This window comes from Lepeophtheirus salmonis, chromosome 12 (genome assembly GCF_016086655.4).
Source record: "Lepeophtheirus salmonis chromosome 12, UVic_Lsal_1.4, whole genome shotgun sequence".
Taxonomy (NCBI): Eukaryota; Metazoa; Arthropoda; class Copepoda; order Siphonostomatoida; family Caligidae; genus Lepeophtheirus; species Lepeophtheirus salmonis.
In genome coordinates, this window is record NC_052142.2 from 7328668 (window position 1) to 7341444 (window position 12777).

The 12777-nt window shown below is 28.8% G+C and overlaps 1 protein-coding gene and 1 long non-coding RNA gene across 16 annotated transcripts in view; one reads left to right on the forward strand and one right to left on the reverse strand.

Moving 5' to 3' along the window:
- The window catches only part of LOC121127203 (uncharacterized), a 29451-nt gene extending 19161 nt beyond the window's left edge, over positions 1-10290 (reverse strand). For 2 of the 3 annotated variants that reach the window (XR_011782793.1, XR_011782792.1), the window contains exons 1-2: positions 7158-9451; positions 1839-7101 (exon numbers count right to left, since the gene is read on the reverse strand). This is a non-coding gene — a long non-coding RNA (uncharacterized lncRNA). The other variant, XR_005867638.2, reaches the window with a different exon arrangement.
- Positions 10267-12777, forward strand: part of LOC121126656 (bestrophin-2a) — a 99583-nt gene continuing 97072 nt past the window's right edge. For 8 of the 13 annotated variants that reach the window (XR_011782765.1, XR_011782767.1, XR_005867047.2 and 5 more), the window contains exon 1: positions 10267-10768. Coding sequence is in view for 7 of the 13 variants with exons in the window: in XM_040721959.2 (XP_040577893.1) it covers positions 10590-10768 (179 nt within the window). In the remaining 6 variants the exon portion in view is untranslated. Of the gene's footprint in view, positions 10847-11876; positions 12679-12777 lie in introns of those variants that run through there. The other 5 variants (XM_040721960.2, XM_040721964.2, XM_071892191.1 and 2 more) reach the window with 5 other exon arrangements.

The following is a 12777-nucleotide window of genomic DNA, read 5'->3' on the forward strand; positions in this document are numbered from 1 at the left end:
ATTAAATGGAGCATTACAATATTACTTACGAAAAATTGAATTATGACGTGTATTCCCGAATAATGAGCAATTTTAAAATATACTTAAATAATTTTCAATTATTTAATATTTTACTAGACTATTCTTATATTCTCACTTATAAGGAACTCAATCAATATGCAATACTTTTCTGTTTGGTTTTTATACTAAGTTCTTTACCTATAATTATCTAGTCAATATTATTTTTATAGATTTTATATTTGATTGTTTAAAAAATTGTGACTGTTGAATATCCAATAAGAATCGACAATATGTTTTAATTTTGATATTGGTTAATATTTAAAGATTATTATCTTGTATCTATAATCAAATTTTTGAAGTATGGAAGGGGGGGATTCCTGTTGTATTTTCATGAAAAAGTGATGTTAGTAAAGTTTCAAAGAGGTTTTTGTGTTAATTAATGAAAATGAGCAAATTTAATTTTAGTCAAACTTTTTTATTGTCTACGTTTGTTTAAAAAAATTTAGGAACGGCCGCAAAAACAAAATTTACTTATTCAACCATGAATGCGTTTTTTTAATCGATTTTCAAAGTAATATAATAAAAATAAACTCGCAAATGTCGTTATCATTAAAGCCCTTTAATACTTACTTAAAGCAATTGTCCTAATATAAATATTTTAAGTTAATAAAGTATAGTTTTAAAGTCAGAGGTCATATAAAAAATAAACTTCTTCTAATTTTTTATTTGAATGTGTGTACTAGGGTATTCTATTGTTAGGGTGACCTATTAATTCGGATTCCTGTTGTATTTTCATGAAAAAGTGATGTTAGTAAAGTTTCAAAGAGGTTTTTGTTACATTTATAGCCACTTGGAATTTACTTTTTTTTAACGACATTTTTTATTTCTAAAGAGATTCAGAAGTTTCAATTTTAAAGTTATTTTAAGTTTTTCAAAATATTCATTAAAGTTCATTTTTCAAGTGATAACTTTTTTGGATTGATATAGGTACATATAAATTCATTTCCCACATAGCATCCAGATTAATTATGATTAAAGTTGTACAATGCACAGTGAAGAGGAAGAGAGTCACTCGAAACCCACCTTGGAACTCTTTCCGAAGAAATAGGAAAAATCAGAGTAGGAGACAAATAGAGGGATTCTTCCTGGGAAAAGAACGTTCCTCGTGAGTACATGAGATAGATTCCCACATATAATGTCGTTTGGTCAAATAATTAATCAAATCACTGCCCATGGCCATAATCTGATAAAATCCAAGAGTTTCTTTAGGCACGTAGAAATATTAAAGAGGATTGTTAATGTCAACCTACTTTTTTCCAGAAAATACGTGAACTCTTCATTTATATAGTGGTCGCTGGATGGACAAAAAGCATCCTTTAAGTCCGAGGGAATAATCATAATTAAATTTCCATCGATTGGAGTAATCAGTAGTATATTTGTTTGTCTATGACGTAACGGTGATAATAGCCTTATAACAATATGATTCAGACTTATTAGTTAATCACACTGATTCGACCATTTAACCTATGAAACCGTTTCAATTTTATCCGTATCTTCTATTTTATATAATTTCCCTACGTCTTTTTTTTCTTTTCTTGAAGAAGAAGAAAATACTTGAAATTATTTAAAATTGGAGAGGTTTTGTCAAAAGGTCCTCAAAATATAAAAGGAACTATTGCAATTAAGATGGACTCGAGGATAATAATAAGAAAAATGATAATGAAGTCGCACGCTATTATCAAAATCAAATCTCTACCCATGGCCATAATCTCATAAAAGGAAAGAGTTTTTTTTTTGCCACGTAGAAATATTAAAGAGGATTTTTAATGTTAACCTACGTGTTTCCAGAAAATACGTGAACTTTCCATGTATATAGTGCTCGCTGGATGGATGTAATAAAGATCCTCGAAAAGCTTCCTTTAAGTCACGGAGAAAAATCATAATTAAATTTCCATCGATCAGAGTAATTTGGTTTGTTTCACACTACATTCACCATCTTGTATCAATTGATATCCAGATGTTAATGAAATAATTAACAATAAAAATAAGAACTAAATTGGTTTGTAGTATATTGCAATCTTACCTATCCCAATATAATTACAGACAAGGTATACAATCATCATTTTTTTAACTTTATCAGGTATATCTGACATGAACAAGATAATAAAGTAGAGTGTCCTATAGATAGCAGATATATAGTGTTCCTTTTCTTATATTTGTAAGATTTATACTTATAACGTCAGAAAATAGGCCTTGCTTTTCAAATTTTTTTCATAAAACCAGAGTCTGTGATATATCTTGTAACTCACTAGCTTTATTTAATATCGAACACCTATTTAATAGACCCAATCACGTCGTTATCTTTATTGTATAACACAACCTTTAATCCAAAAAAGAAACAAAACAAAAAGCCCAAAATCATCTGGTAGTTAGCCAAATAAGTCAGTCGTACCAACTGCTATTTATATCTTAAATACTCGCAGCTTATCACTGTCATATTATTTCTTACCATTTTAAAAATAATTTACATATTATTAAAATCTACATAGTATTTTTATTCGATAATATATTATAATAATGCTGAATAATATTTGATTAAAAGAGTAGTTATAATTAGTTATTATATTATTTCCATGAAGAAATAGTCGAAATTTCTTCATAAAAATAATAAAATGGCCAATATATATATTATATAAACAACAAGGGATCAACAAGAAATTGTGTTTCTGTTCTTTTAGAAACGGAGCATAAGTCTAGAATAAATTATTACTTCGTTTAGTTATGAAAAAGAATAAATTTTGAAATTGACATGACATATAAAGGGAGAAAAGAGAATCGACATCTGACAACAGAATACATAGGGTATTTTTGTGTTATCGAGAGAATGCTGTGCCATTCTATAGTCCAGTGTTTTGCCAATGGTGTGTTGTGAGACATTTATTAGAAATTAATCAACCTACACAGTAATTGAGAATTTTTCAATATATGTACGAGTATGTTATTTGAATTTAAAGAACAACAATAATAATAATACTGGTGATCAATAATTTATTTTAGTAATAGTGACAAAAAATAGTCATAGTGATAGAGACAATAAAAATCAATGGTACTTATTATTTTATCCATTCATTGTTCTTTCGTTTTAAATATGAAAGGAAAGCATGAACACAGTTCATTTTTCATCCAATCTTCAAATCTAAGTATGAAAAACCTTTCCTTGAACGAATGGAGTAGTCCATAGTGTTAATGTAAGATTTGACAATAGCAAACATTATTGAACAGCACTTATCATACATGAGTGCCAGCAGTAGCATTCCCACTGATTAAAATAATGAGCGAGAACAGGAGTGCCATTACTAAGTTCAAAAATGAGAGAGAGAGTGGGGTGCAATCACGTGTTTTGATTAGTGTAACAGAAATATAGCCCTTTAGCTCTTTAAATTCTTAAAGAAAACACCTTTTATATTTAGTATCTAGAAAATTGGATAAACCACCGATTGAGAAAGAGTAGAAGTGTCCTCACTGATTATAAAAGCGAGTGATAGCGCGCTCGTTATTTCTTGAGGAAAACAATTACTTTGACTTACGGTAAGGTGTATCCCAGACCCAGCAATAGAGTAGCATTGATATTAACCACAGATGAGAGCTAAGCAGTTTGTTCAAGTCAGGTGTAGTGCATAAAGAAAACTTGAGTGAGAGACCTTTAATGAACAAATTGATAAGGCATAGGCCCCAAAATATTGAGAAATCTCAAACTACGGGATGTGGATGGGAATCCCACTACAACAAAGAATGAAGAAGACAACTAGCATCTGAATGAATAAAGGGAATAAAGAAGTTGATAGTCGTCCGAGGACAAAATAATCAAAGGAAGGCCATTTCGAGGATGAGAGGCTGGAGAAGTAAAACAAGATGGACCCCCCAAAAAAAAAAAAAAAAAGTGAAATGAAAACGATATTACATAGCTGTATCCAAAAAAATCAAACCTAACTTAGAAAATGAGGAAGCATAGCAGCTAAAATCCAACACAAAAAAATAATCGACAATATTCAAAGTAATTGAAGCAAATATAAATCGATTTTGTTCAAAACAAAATGTGTTGCTTCTGTTGAAGTTATTGGTATGATAGCTCATTAAATTTTCCCCAAATTGCCTTCCCGTTAGACATAAGAATCTGAAAAACTGACGGATGAGATTTTAAAAATACAAAATGCAAATGTTTCTCCTCGAATGTAATTTTAAAAGATACAAAGCATCCATTAAAGTTTAAACTATATTGGTCAGAAATGAATTAACCCAATGACTGCTATATATACCGACTTAAACTAGTTGAAACAGGAAAGAAAATTATACATCGGAGAGGACAATAATCCGATAATAGGTAAGAAACTGCTTCCTCAGTACTAAGTAGTAGTTTGAACTTTATTCTATTTAATACCTTCTTCGAAGTAATAATATCGAGTCTCTATGATATTAATTTGATTTTGAAATATATATTTATTTAATGATAAATGATTGTATCATTTATTATTTCTTGATAAGTGGTGAATTTAAGTCCGTAGCTTGAGGTCTATATATCGAGTATTTTTCACACTTGTAAATAATTTAAATTTCATTTTATTAAAATGAGTGATATTTGGACGTATTTATACTAATACATAGCCTTAGTAGTGGCCCCCCTAAATGTACATGTTATATTTTTAGTCTATGTATACATAGTAGTCATTGATTAACCGTAAATCACATTTTTAACGATAAAAGCACAGATTTTTTTAAAATTAACGCAACTCTGTTGAGTAAAAAATACAAAATTTAATGTGTTTATATCCCATCGAATGAAAAAACACCTAAGTCCTATTTATTCTTTACGCAGGAAGAAATAAAGATTCTGCCATACTTATTGTACTGGTTAGATTCTTCCAAGCATACCAAGAAGTCCTGAAAAGGTTCAATTTGGATATTATGTTTATCTTTTAAGGAACTTGATGAATGATTCAAGCAAAACCAAACATTTAGTCTAAAATCGTTTTTGCATGTGCGCCTTTGCTTTAAAAACTGTGGCTTCTATTTTTGTTCTAATTGATCCCATGATGTATATTTTTTTGTGTTCTATCCACTATTATATACAACATATTTGACCCAACATTCCTACAGATCTATATACAAAATAATATTCAGGATGATGGTATGACCCAAAAACGCGTTTTTTGTGTGTTTTTCACTTTTTTTAAGAATATTTCATAAATATATTTTTTATTGTTCAAAGCACAAGAAACGGAACTCCTAAATTTATTGGAGTTACCACACGTTCTTCTTCTTTTTTTTCATAAAGGAAAAGAAATCGTAGAAAATACTTAAAATTATAGAAAAAAGAGAGGGGTTATCAATAGGTTATCAAAGAATAGAAGTAACTATTATCGTAAAGAGGGCCTCAATAATAATAATAAGAAAAGGGGGAAAAATAATCTTGCTAAATGAGTGCGTAAACACTTAATTGAACCCAAGATTAATAGAAATACAAAGTTATACCATGACGTGTTTACGACTGATGTTTGACTTCCATAACACTTTTAATAGTAACGTCATAGAGTATGCGTGGTTATGTGTTCTGTTTACATTTTCCATCGTATAGAAAAAGATTCTTGATTCTACAATTGGACAAGGTCTTCATTTTATTAAAAGACATTCAAACCTATTAAGGATCTTCCACGTCGTAGTGAAGCATATGAAGCTAAGTCTCAGTTTATCCAGAAAATGACTTTGCCATAGTAGACTACTGCGAGGAACGAAGAAGATTCTCGGATTTCACTCCAATCCATTAGGAAATTTAAATTGAAGGCTTATTAGTTATTACTTATTGGTTATTCTGTGTTTACTCTTCAGCCTTGTCATCATCAATTCTATCATTCAATCTAAGAACAATATATTAAATCCATATATCTCGTAATTACTTATAAGTTATTTGTATTGATTGTCATTTGTTAGGAGGACTATAAATTATCATATGTATTCTTCATCAAATCAGAGATACTAGATGAAGACTCCTTGGAAAATGTGGGGCGTCAATCTAACAAAAGATCGCATTACTTCCGTCACTCCTGGCATTAAAGAATAGATCATTGTTATAAAGTACAACATAATTACATATACGAGGGATCATGAATTTAAAAAAAATTCATAATATGCATTGTTATGTGATGATTTAATTAAACTTAAGTATCTTAAAACGAATACTTTATTGAAATAGAACTGATTAATCCACAGTCAAACAGTTCTCATATTGACTCTTTTGTGGATTTGACACAAGGTGAAAACTTTGATCCCAATAGCATTATAGTTGTGTTAAAGAAGATCTCTTTTACTTTGAAAAAAACATGTTGGCCATCCAATTTCCGAGGAATTGCTTGACAAGGTTTTTAGACTTAGCTACAACACAGGCACTCACATTTCGAAAGTATATTGTTAAAAATTAAATAATAACCCTCAAAAAAATATATATAATTTCCGTTTCTATTTTTAAAGTAATGAAATGAGCAGTTTTTCGCATGTTACTTGCTATTTTTCTTGATATGCTACTTTTGTTTACATTATTAATATACATTAGTCTAATTAATGTACAAGTGCGAATAATTTTTTTTATAACTTCATATTCTTTCCATAAGATACTTTTACACAATTATGCTGATGAGTCGATCCATCACATATGGTTCGGTATCAAAAGAATTCTCATGAAACTTAATGATATGCTTCTCTATTTTTTTGCAAAATTCCAAAAAAGATTTTGTTGGTTGAGGCAGTCCCCCTCTTAATAATGTTTTAAGTCATGGAAATGTAGTAACTTGGATCCTTGAAGTATTACACTCACCAGAGTGGGAAATTTTTGATGTAACGATTTGACCACATATCCAGCAACATAAATAAATCCTTCATCTTCACAGATTTTAGGAAGATGTAAATCATTAGATCGTTGTTCTATTGTATTGTCATCCTTATTAATATCTTCCTTAATCTCACCTTTAATGATTTGAGGATAAATTATATCATCAAAGTCTTGATAAAGTTCTATTTTATCTTCTAAGTCTGCTTTGATCAAAATAAGACCTAAAATGAGATGCAGGATTAGTATATATACATTGGAGCATTGGTGACACACCAACCTCTAATTTGTTGAAACATAGAAACAAAACATTGGTTTTCTTCAGATCTGGTAGGAGCATTTTCGACAACCATTTTTTCTGAGCCACTTATTACGAGTATCTGAAAGCAATCCATGGCCTCTACCGCATTAAGATGAGTGTGAGTTCGTCCAATATATCTTATTTTTGAAAAAAAAGTTTTCAAGACAATCTTGATTTAAACAAGATGTCAATATATATATGTAAGGCCAATTTCATTATTTATGTATTGATATAATGATATCAAAGATTTTGAAGAAATACCTATGCCCTTTTGGTAGGGCTTCAAAGCAGATGACTTCTGCAACACCACTTCACCATTTTTATTTCTCTTAATATCCTTTTATTCAGAAAAACTTTCTCCATAAGCAGATCCAATATCCTTTTTTTTTATATATTTGTCGGGAGCTTTATCTCATCAATGCACAAGACAGCTAAGTTTCCATTTGGAGTTTCGTTGGATTTTATTTGTTGAGCGATAATTTTAATAATATTTGATTGTATTCCAGGAGCTGTTTTAAAATTTAGGACCCACCGTTTGAGGGTTGTTACACTAGGAACCGAAAGTAGACCACTGGATTGAATGAAATGTAGGGCTTTGAATGAAAAATACTTCAGTATCAGTCCTTTAACAATATCCTCCAATTTCCATCCTCCAAACCTCTTCCCACTCATAATGAGTTTACATTGAGATTTAGTTTATCTCTCTTCCAGTTCTCCTTTCATCGCTTCCTTAAATTTAGATTTCGATTTTAATAATCTATTTCCCCCTTTTCGTATAAATCTGCATTCTGTTTTCTTAGTGACTCGAATTTTAGAATGAGTGGATATTTTCTGGTATTGGAAGCCCTACTAATTGGAATAATGCAGAATACACATGCTTGATTAGATGCATAAACCTATTCTAACACAAGTGTTTGAGTTGATTTGACATTGATTTGGGATGATTTGTCAAATGTCTCCGAATATATTTCATGAGAATCTTCTTCAAAATGGTCCAATCTTAATTCATTTCTTTTTCCTTGGAGCTTGCTCAAATCCTTCTCCAGGTATGAGACCTCAGGAAGGGGTAGCATCTTCTTCCAATTTTCTTTTTAAAAGTAGTACCAGCAATCACCTTTAAATCCCTTTTATAAGCATTTTCCTCAAAATGATTATCACAAATTCTATGGTATTTTCCTAAGGGGTACTTTAGATGACAATCATAACATGAAAGGTAGATATCAATAAAACAATTGAAGTGTAATGTATTGTAAGCTAGATAGCCTATGGTTTAGATATAGTAAGAGATGGCGAGAAGATTGAAAAAAAAGCTTGAATAAGGAAGAATGATGGGACTCACATAAATTTCGCTGAATTAATTCCAGTCGTGAAAGCTGGAAACATGGCAGTGAAATGGGGAGCCAAATATATTATTATAAGAACTGATTCGGCAATTGTATATTTATCAATCCTGAATGTAGGTTCAATCAAGGTTAATAGAAATACAAGGTTAGACCATCATGTAATCGGCTTGCTAGAATTTTCAATTTGATGTATTGTACCGACTGCTGGGCAAGAGAAGAAGATTTTGACGTCGTAGAGAATAGAAAGTGTACCCACTACAAATTCATAAAAGGCCAAAATTATTATTATTACGATATTAATACCTATTTGCTATTCCGAAAAAGTATAATGGATTCGCACAATGATGATAAATTATGTGGCTAGGAGAAACACAAATGACAACTGACAGTTTCATTGTACGAATTCAATTACTTTCTGTCAATTCAAATTCTTAAATCCTGTTCTCCCACACATTCGATAAGGGTGCCGTCGATTATAATTATTTTCTTTTTTGATGTATAGGGTATCCTTTCCACAACACCTGCACTGTTTAGGGGTTGGGTGCAACCGTGTATAAAAGAGGCTCAAAATATCTTAACCTCAACTTTTAATTTGTATTTTTAGAATTGAAGCGCTAACACTCCATTTGGAACGTTCTTGGCACTCTAACCTCTTCTTCTTTTCAGCCAGTTGATCATATACTAAGTATATTTTTCATCCAAGAACAATGGAAGCACTTCTGCCATATCTTCAATCATTAGGATATCCATGGCAAATTCTGTCTGTCAAATCAAGACATTAATATCACCGTACCCGTCAAATCTCGGCATGAAATAACCAATATTTAAGGTCGTCAAGGCCGTGATAACTTGTAACTTCTTTCCCTTCTTCCTCCATTTAATAACACAAATAAAACTTATATACTATACTGTATTTATTCAACTAACTACTTATATCTACCTTTTCATTAATCAATAAAACACCTAAAAACACGCAAAGCTCCATCCTTTCACTTCTACCGAAGCACACGTTTAAGACAATGGAAGAATGATTGTGTATAATTTTCCATGAAATAAATTAACGCCATTAATAAAATAAATGTATAACTTTTTCAATTTTTTAATAATTTTTCAGCAAACTTGGGGAAATTAAATTTTTTTTTTGATAATTTTAAAACAAATATTGGACGTCCTTAATAATAAAATCTAAATAATAAATCCACCCATAATAATTAGCATTTGGTAATAATACAAATACAGAAGGTTAATTATAATAAGACTCAATTTTGTTATTAATTCAGGCTTTAGAGTTTTTTAAAAGTCCAATATGGATGTAAAATATCTTCCATATTGATAAAAGGTGTTTTCATTTATTGAGGATTAATCTATTTATGCGAAGAATATTTCATTATTAAAATTTTTTATAGTGCTTTTATCATTTATTATACTCGCTACTTAGTTTATCTTTATTCTCTATTATGTTTTACAATTACTCTAGTCTATTTCGAAAATTTGTAGTCTTAATAAATATATATTATTTTTCCTTTTATATAAATAAAAGACAATTAATTTTCCTTTTCTTAAATTACTTTCGTCAATTAAAAATTTACTCTAGAAAATATTAAGTCAGATACTTTGAGTGTAATTTGCATATTGGCAAAGTTACAGCATTTTGGATCACATATTATTGATTAGAGTATGCTTACTGTTTAATTGTAAATAATGATTAAATTTCTTTTAACGAATGTTTAAAAAAACAACGGATACAACAAACATTCCCAATACGAAAATAAAGTTCTAAAGGATTTTTGTTTTTATTCATTTTAAGATGTCTAAACATGGGCATTATCGATACAGTTGACGTCAATGTTAAATATTTGGCATAAACTTTAAAATCTGCTTTTCACTTTTGCTTTCTCCAAAAACGAACAACCTGCATAAAACTAAACAGTAGTATAATTGTCAACATTACTTGTGCAAGAAAATATTAAATAAAAAGATTAAAATGATTAAAGAGCCTAGTGGTCATCAAAAAAACTGCCTACATATCATATTGTTTTCTTAGTGTTTTGCAAAGATATATAACATAATGACCATTTCATACCAAAGAGACGTTGCAAGTTCAACTGCTGGTGGCTTCACTCGTCTTTTATTCAAATGGAAAGGATCTTTATATAAGCTTATTTATCGTGAATTACTATTATTTCTTTCAGCCTATATCCTATTGTCACTTTTGTATAGACAAATCCTGACACAAAATCAAAGAGGGTATGATTTTTATATTTTTCAATCATGATAACGTTTAAACAAAAAAGTATGATAATAAGAAAGCAAAAATACCTAAAAGTAAGATGTTATTTTTACATATTAATATAATTTGTATGTGATTAAAATATCAGATCGTTATAAAAGTAAGTGTAAGTCGATTATCAATATTTCCGAACTTAATTTTTTTGAATAAGAAAATACAAAAAGTTATTATTTCATAATAATATTAAGTATATACAAATTTTGTTTTTGCTAAACATTTCTTTGTTATGTCTGTTCAATAGAGATATAAAACAAAACAGTATACATATATGCATGAATATTACATGTAATAATAAGTGTTAAGAAGTTACTCAAGGTTAATAAGATAAATCTTTTTTTGGCCGCACCAAAGCATTAAATTTTGAAAATTTTAACATTAATTTAATGCTATATTTTAATTTAATTCTCTAACTTTAAGGTAAAACCCACTGGTGTATAATCGTATATTATTGTATGGAGTAGGACCTTGTTATAATCATTTTAATTTGAAATAAATAAGAATATTTTCTTTCATATTGTTAATATTTTTTTTGTGGTCTCGTGATTAAATCATACTAATTTTATATTATGGAGCAACTTTAACACATGTAAATTTCATGTACCTTTGAAACCTGTGAGATTTAACCTAGTTTTAAATAAAAATATCAAACATAAATTTAACTAATTTATTAATAATAATTCTCTATTGTAACAATGATTTATAATTTTGTAAAATATAACACGAATACTTTTATTATACATACAATTAAATTATGAACAAAAGGATATAATATTTTATGAAGTATTTAAAACATCCTGAAGAATGATTAACCAAGTCATAAAAATTTTACTTTTTCAAAAAAATTTTGATTCCACATTCAATTCTAGCGATAATTGATCGGGTAATTGCTATTCTTGAAGAAAAAATAGCTTTCAGGCCTATATAACAATATATAAATTCATAATTGTTTATATATTATTATTATTTTATTTTATTTATTGGTTATATGATTGATTTTTTTACTTTTTTTGACAGTATAAATAATTATCTCAGAATATTAAAAATAAAAACCCTTGGGAATTTTTTGTTTCAAAAAATGAAAACAAACCAATTTTCTACCTGAGCTAGACTTTCTAGAACCAAATAATTTATTTTAAAAGAAACCTAAAATATTTAAACTTCAAATGGGATATTACTTTTGGGATAAAAATAATTGAAAAACTGAGGCGTTATTGCTTTCCATACAAAATCCTTGTAATACTGTAATTTTTTATCCTTTAAATTGTATTTTTCTTAGAATTTGATGATTGTATATGAAATATAATCTCATATTTGAAATGGGCATAAAAATTGTAATGAATAAATTAAGTGTCATGGCGAATATTTATTTTTTGTATCAAAAAATTTGCTTAAATCTATAAAAGTGGTAAAGATATTCAAAAAATTGACATCTAAAATTCTCAAAAACAATTTCATGAGAAAAACTAATTTTTAATTGTTATACATATGCGTCAAAGGGATAAAAATGTTTTTGCATTTGTACTCATAAATGGTAATTATACCCTACAACCATAATTTTCCAGTCAGTTAATGAGTTTTCTGAAATGCCACTTTCTATACTTATAGGTTACTAGGGGTAGTACCTGGCATTGTCTAGAGTAATTAAGTGTCGGCTAAAACAAAAATTTTCTTTGTTAATATAAAAAATAATTCCGCAAGAAATCATCAGTGTTACACTTTGTTTTTCATGAGCACACTCAAACGTAATAACTCAATACAATAATACTTATATCAATTCATATTACAAATTATCTCCTAAAGAATTAAAAAATAATAATAAGAGTTTATTTTTTGGAGAGAGAAAATGAAATACTGTTATGTTCATGCGGTGAGTACAAAAATACTCTTTTCAAAAATTATAGAATTTCTATCTTTGTTGCTTCGCTGGGCTTTAACACCTCTCACATTTCCTTTTAATCTCTTGAAG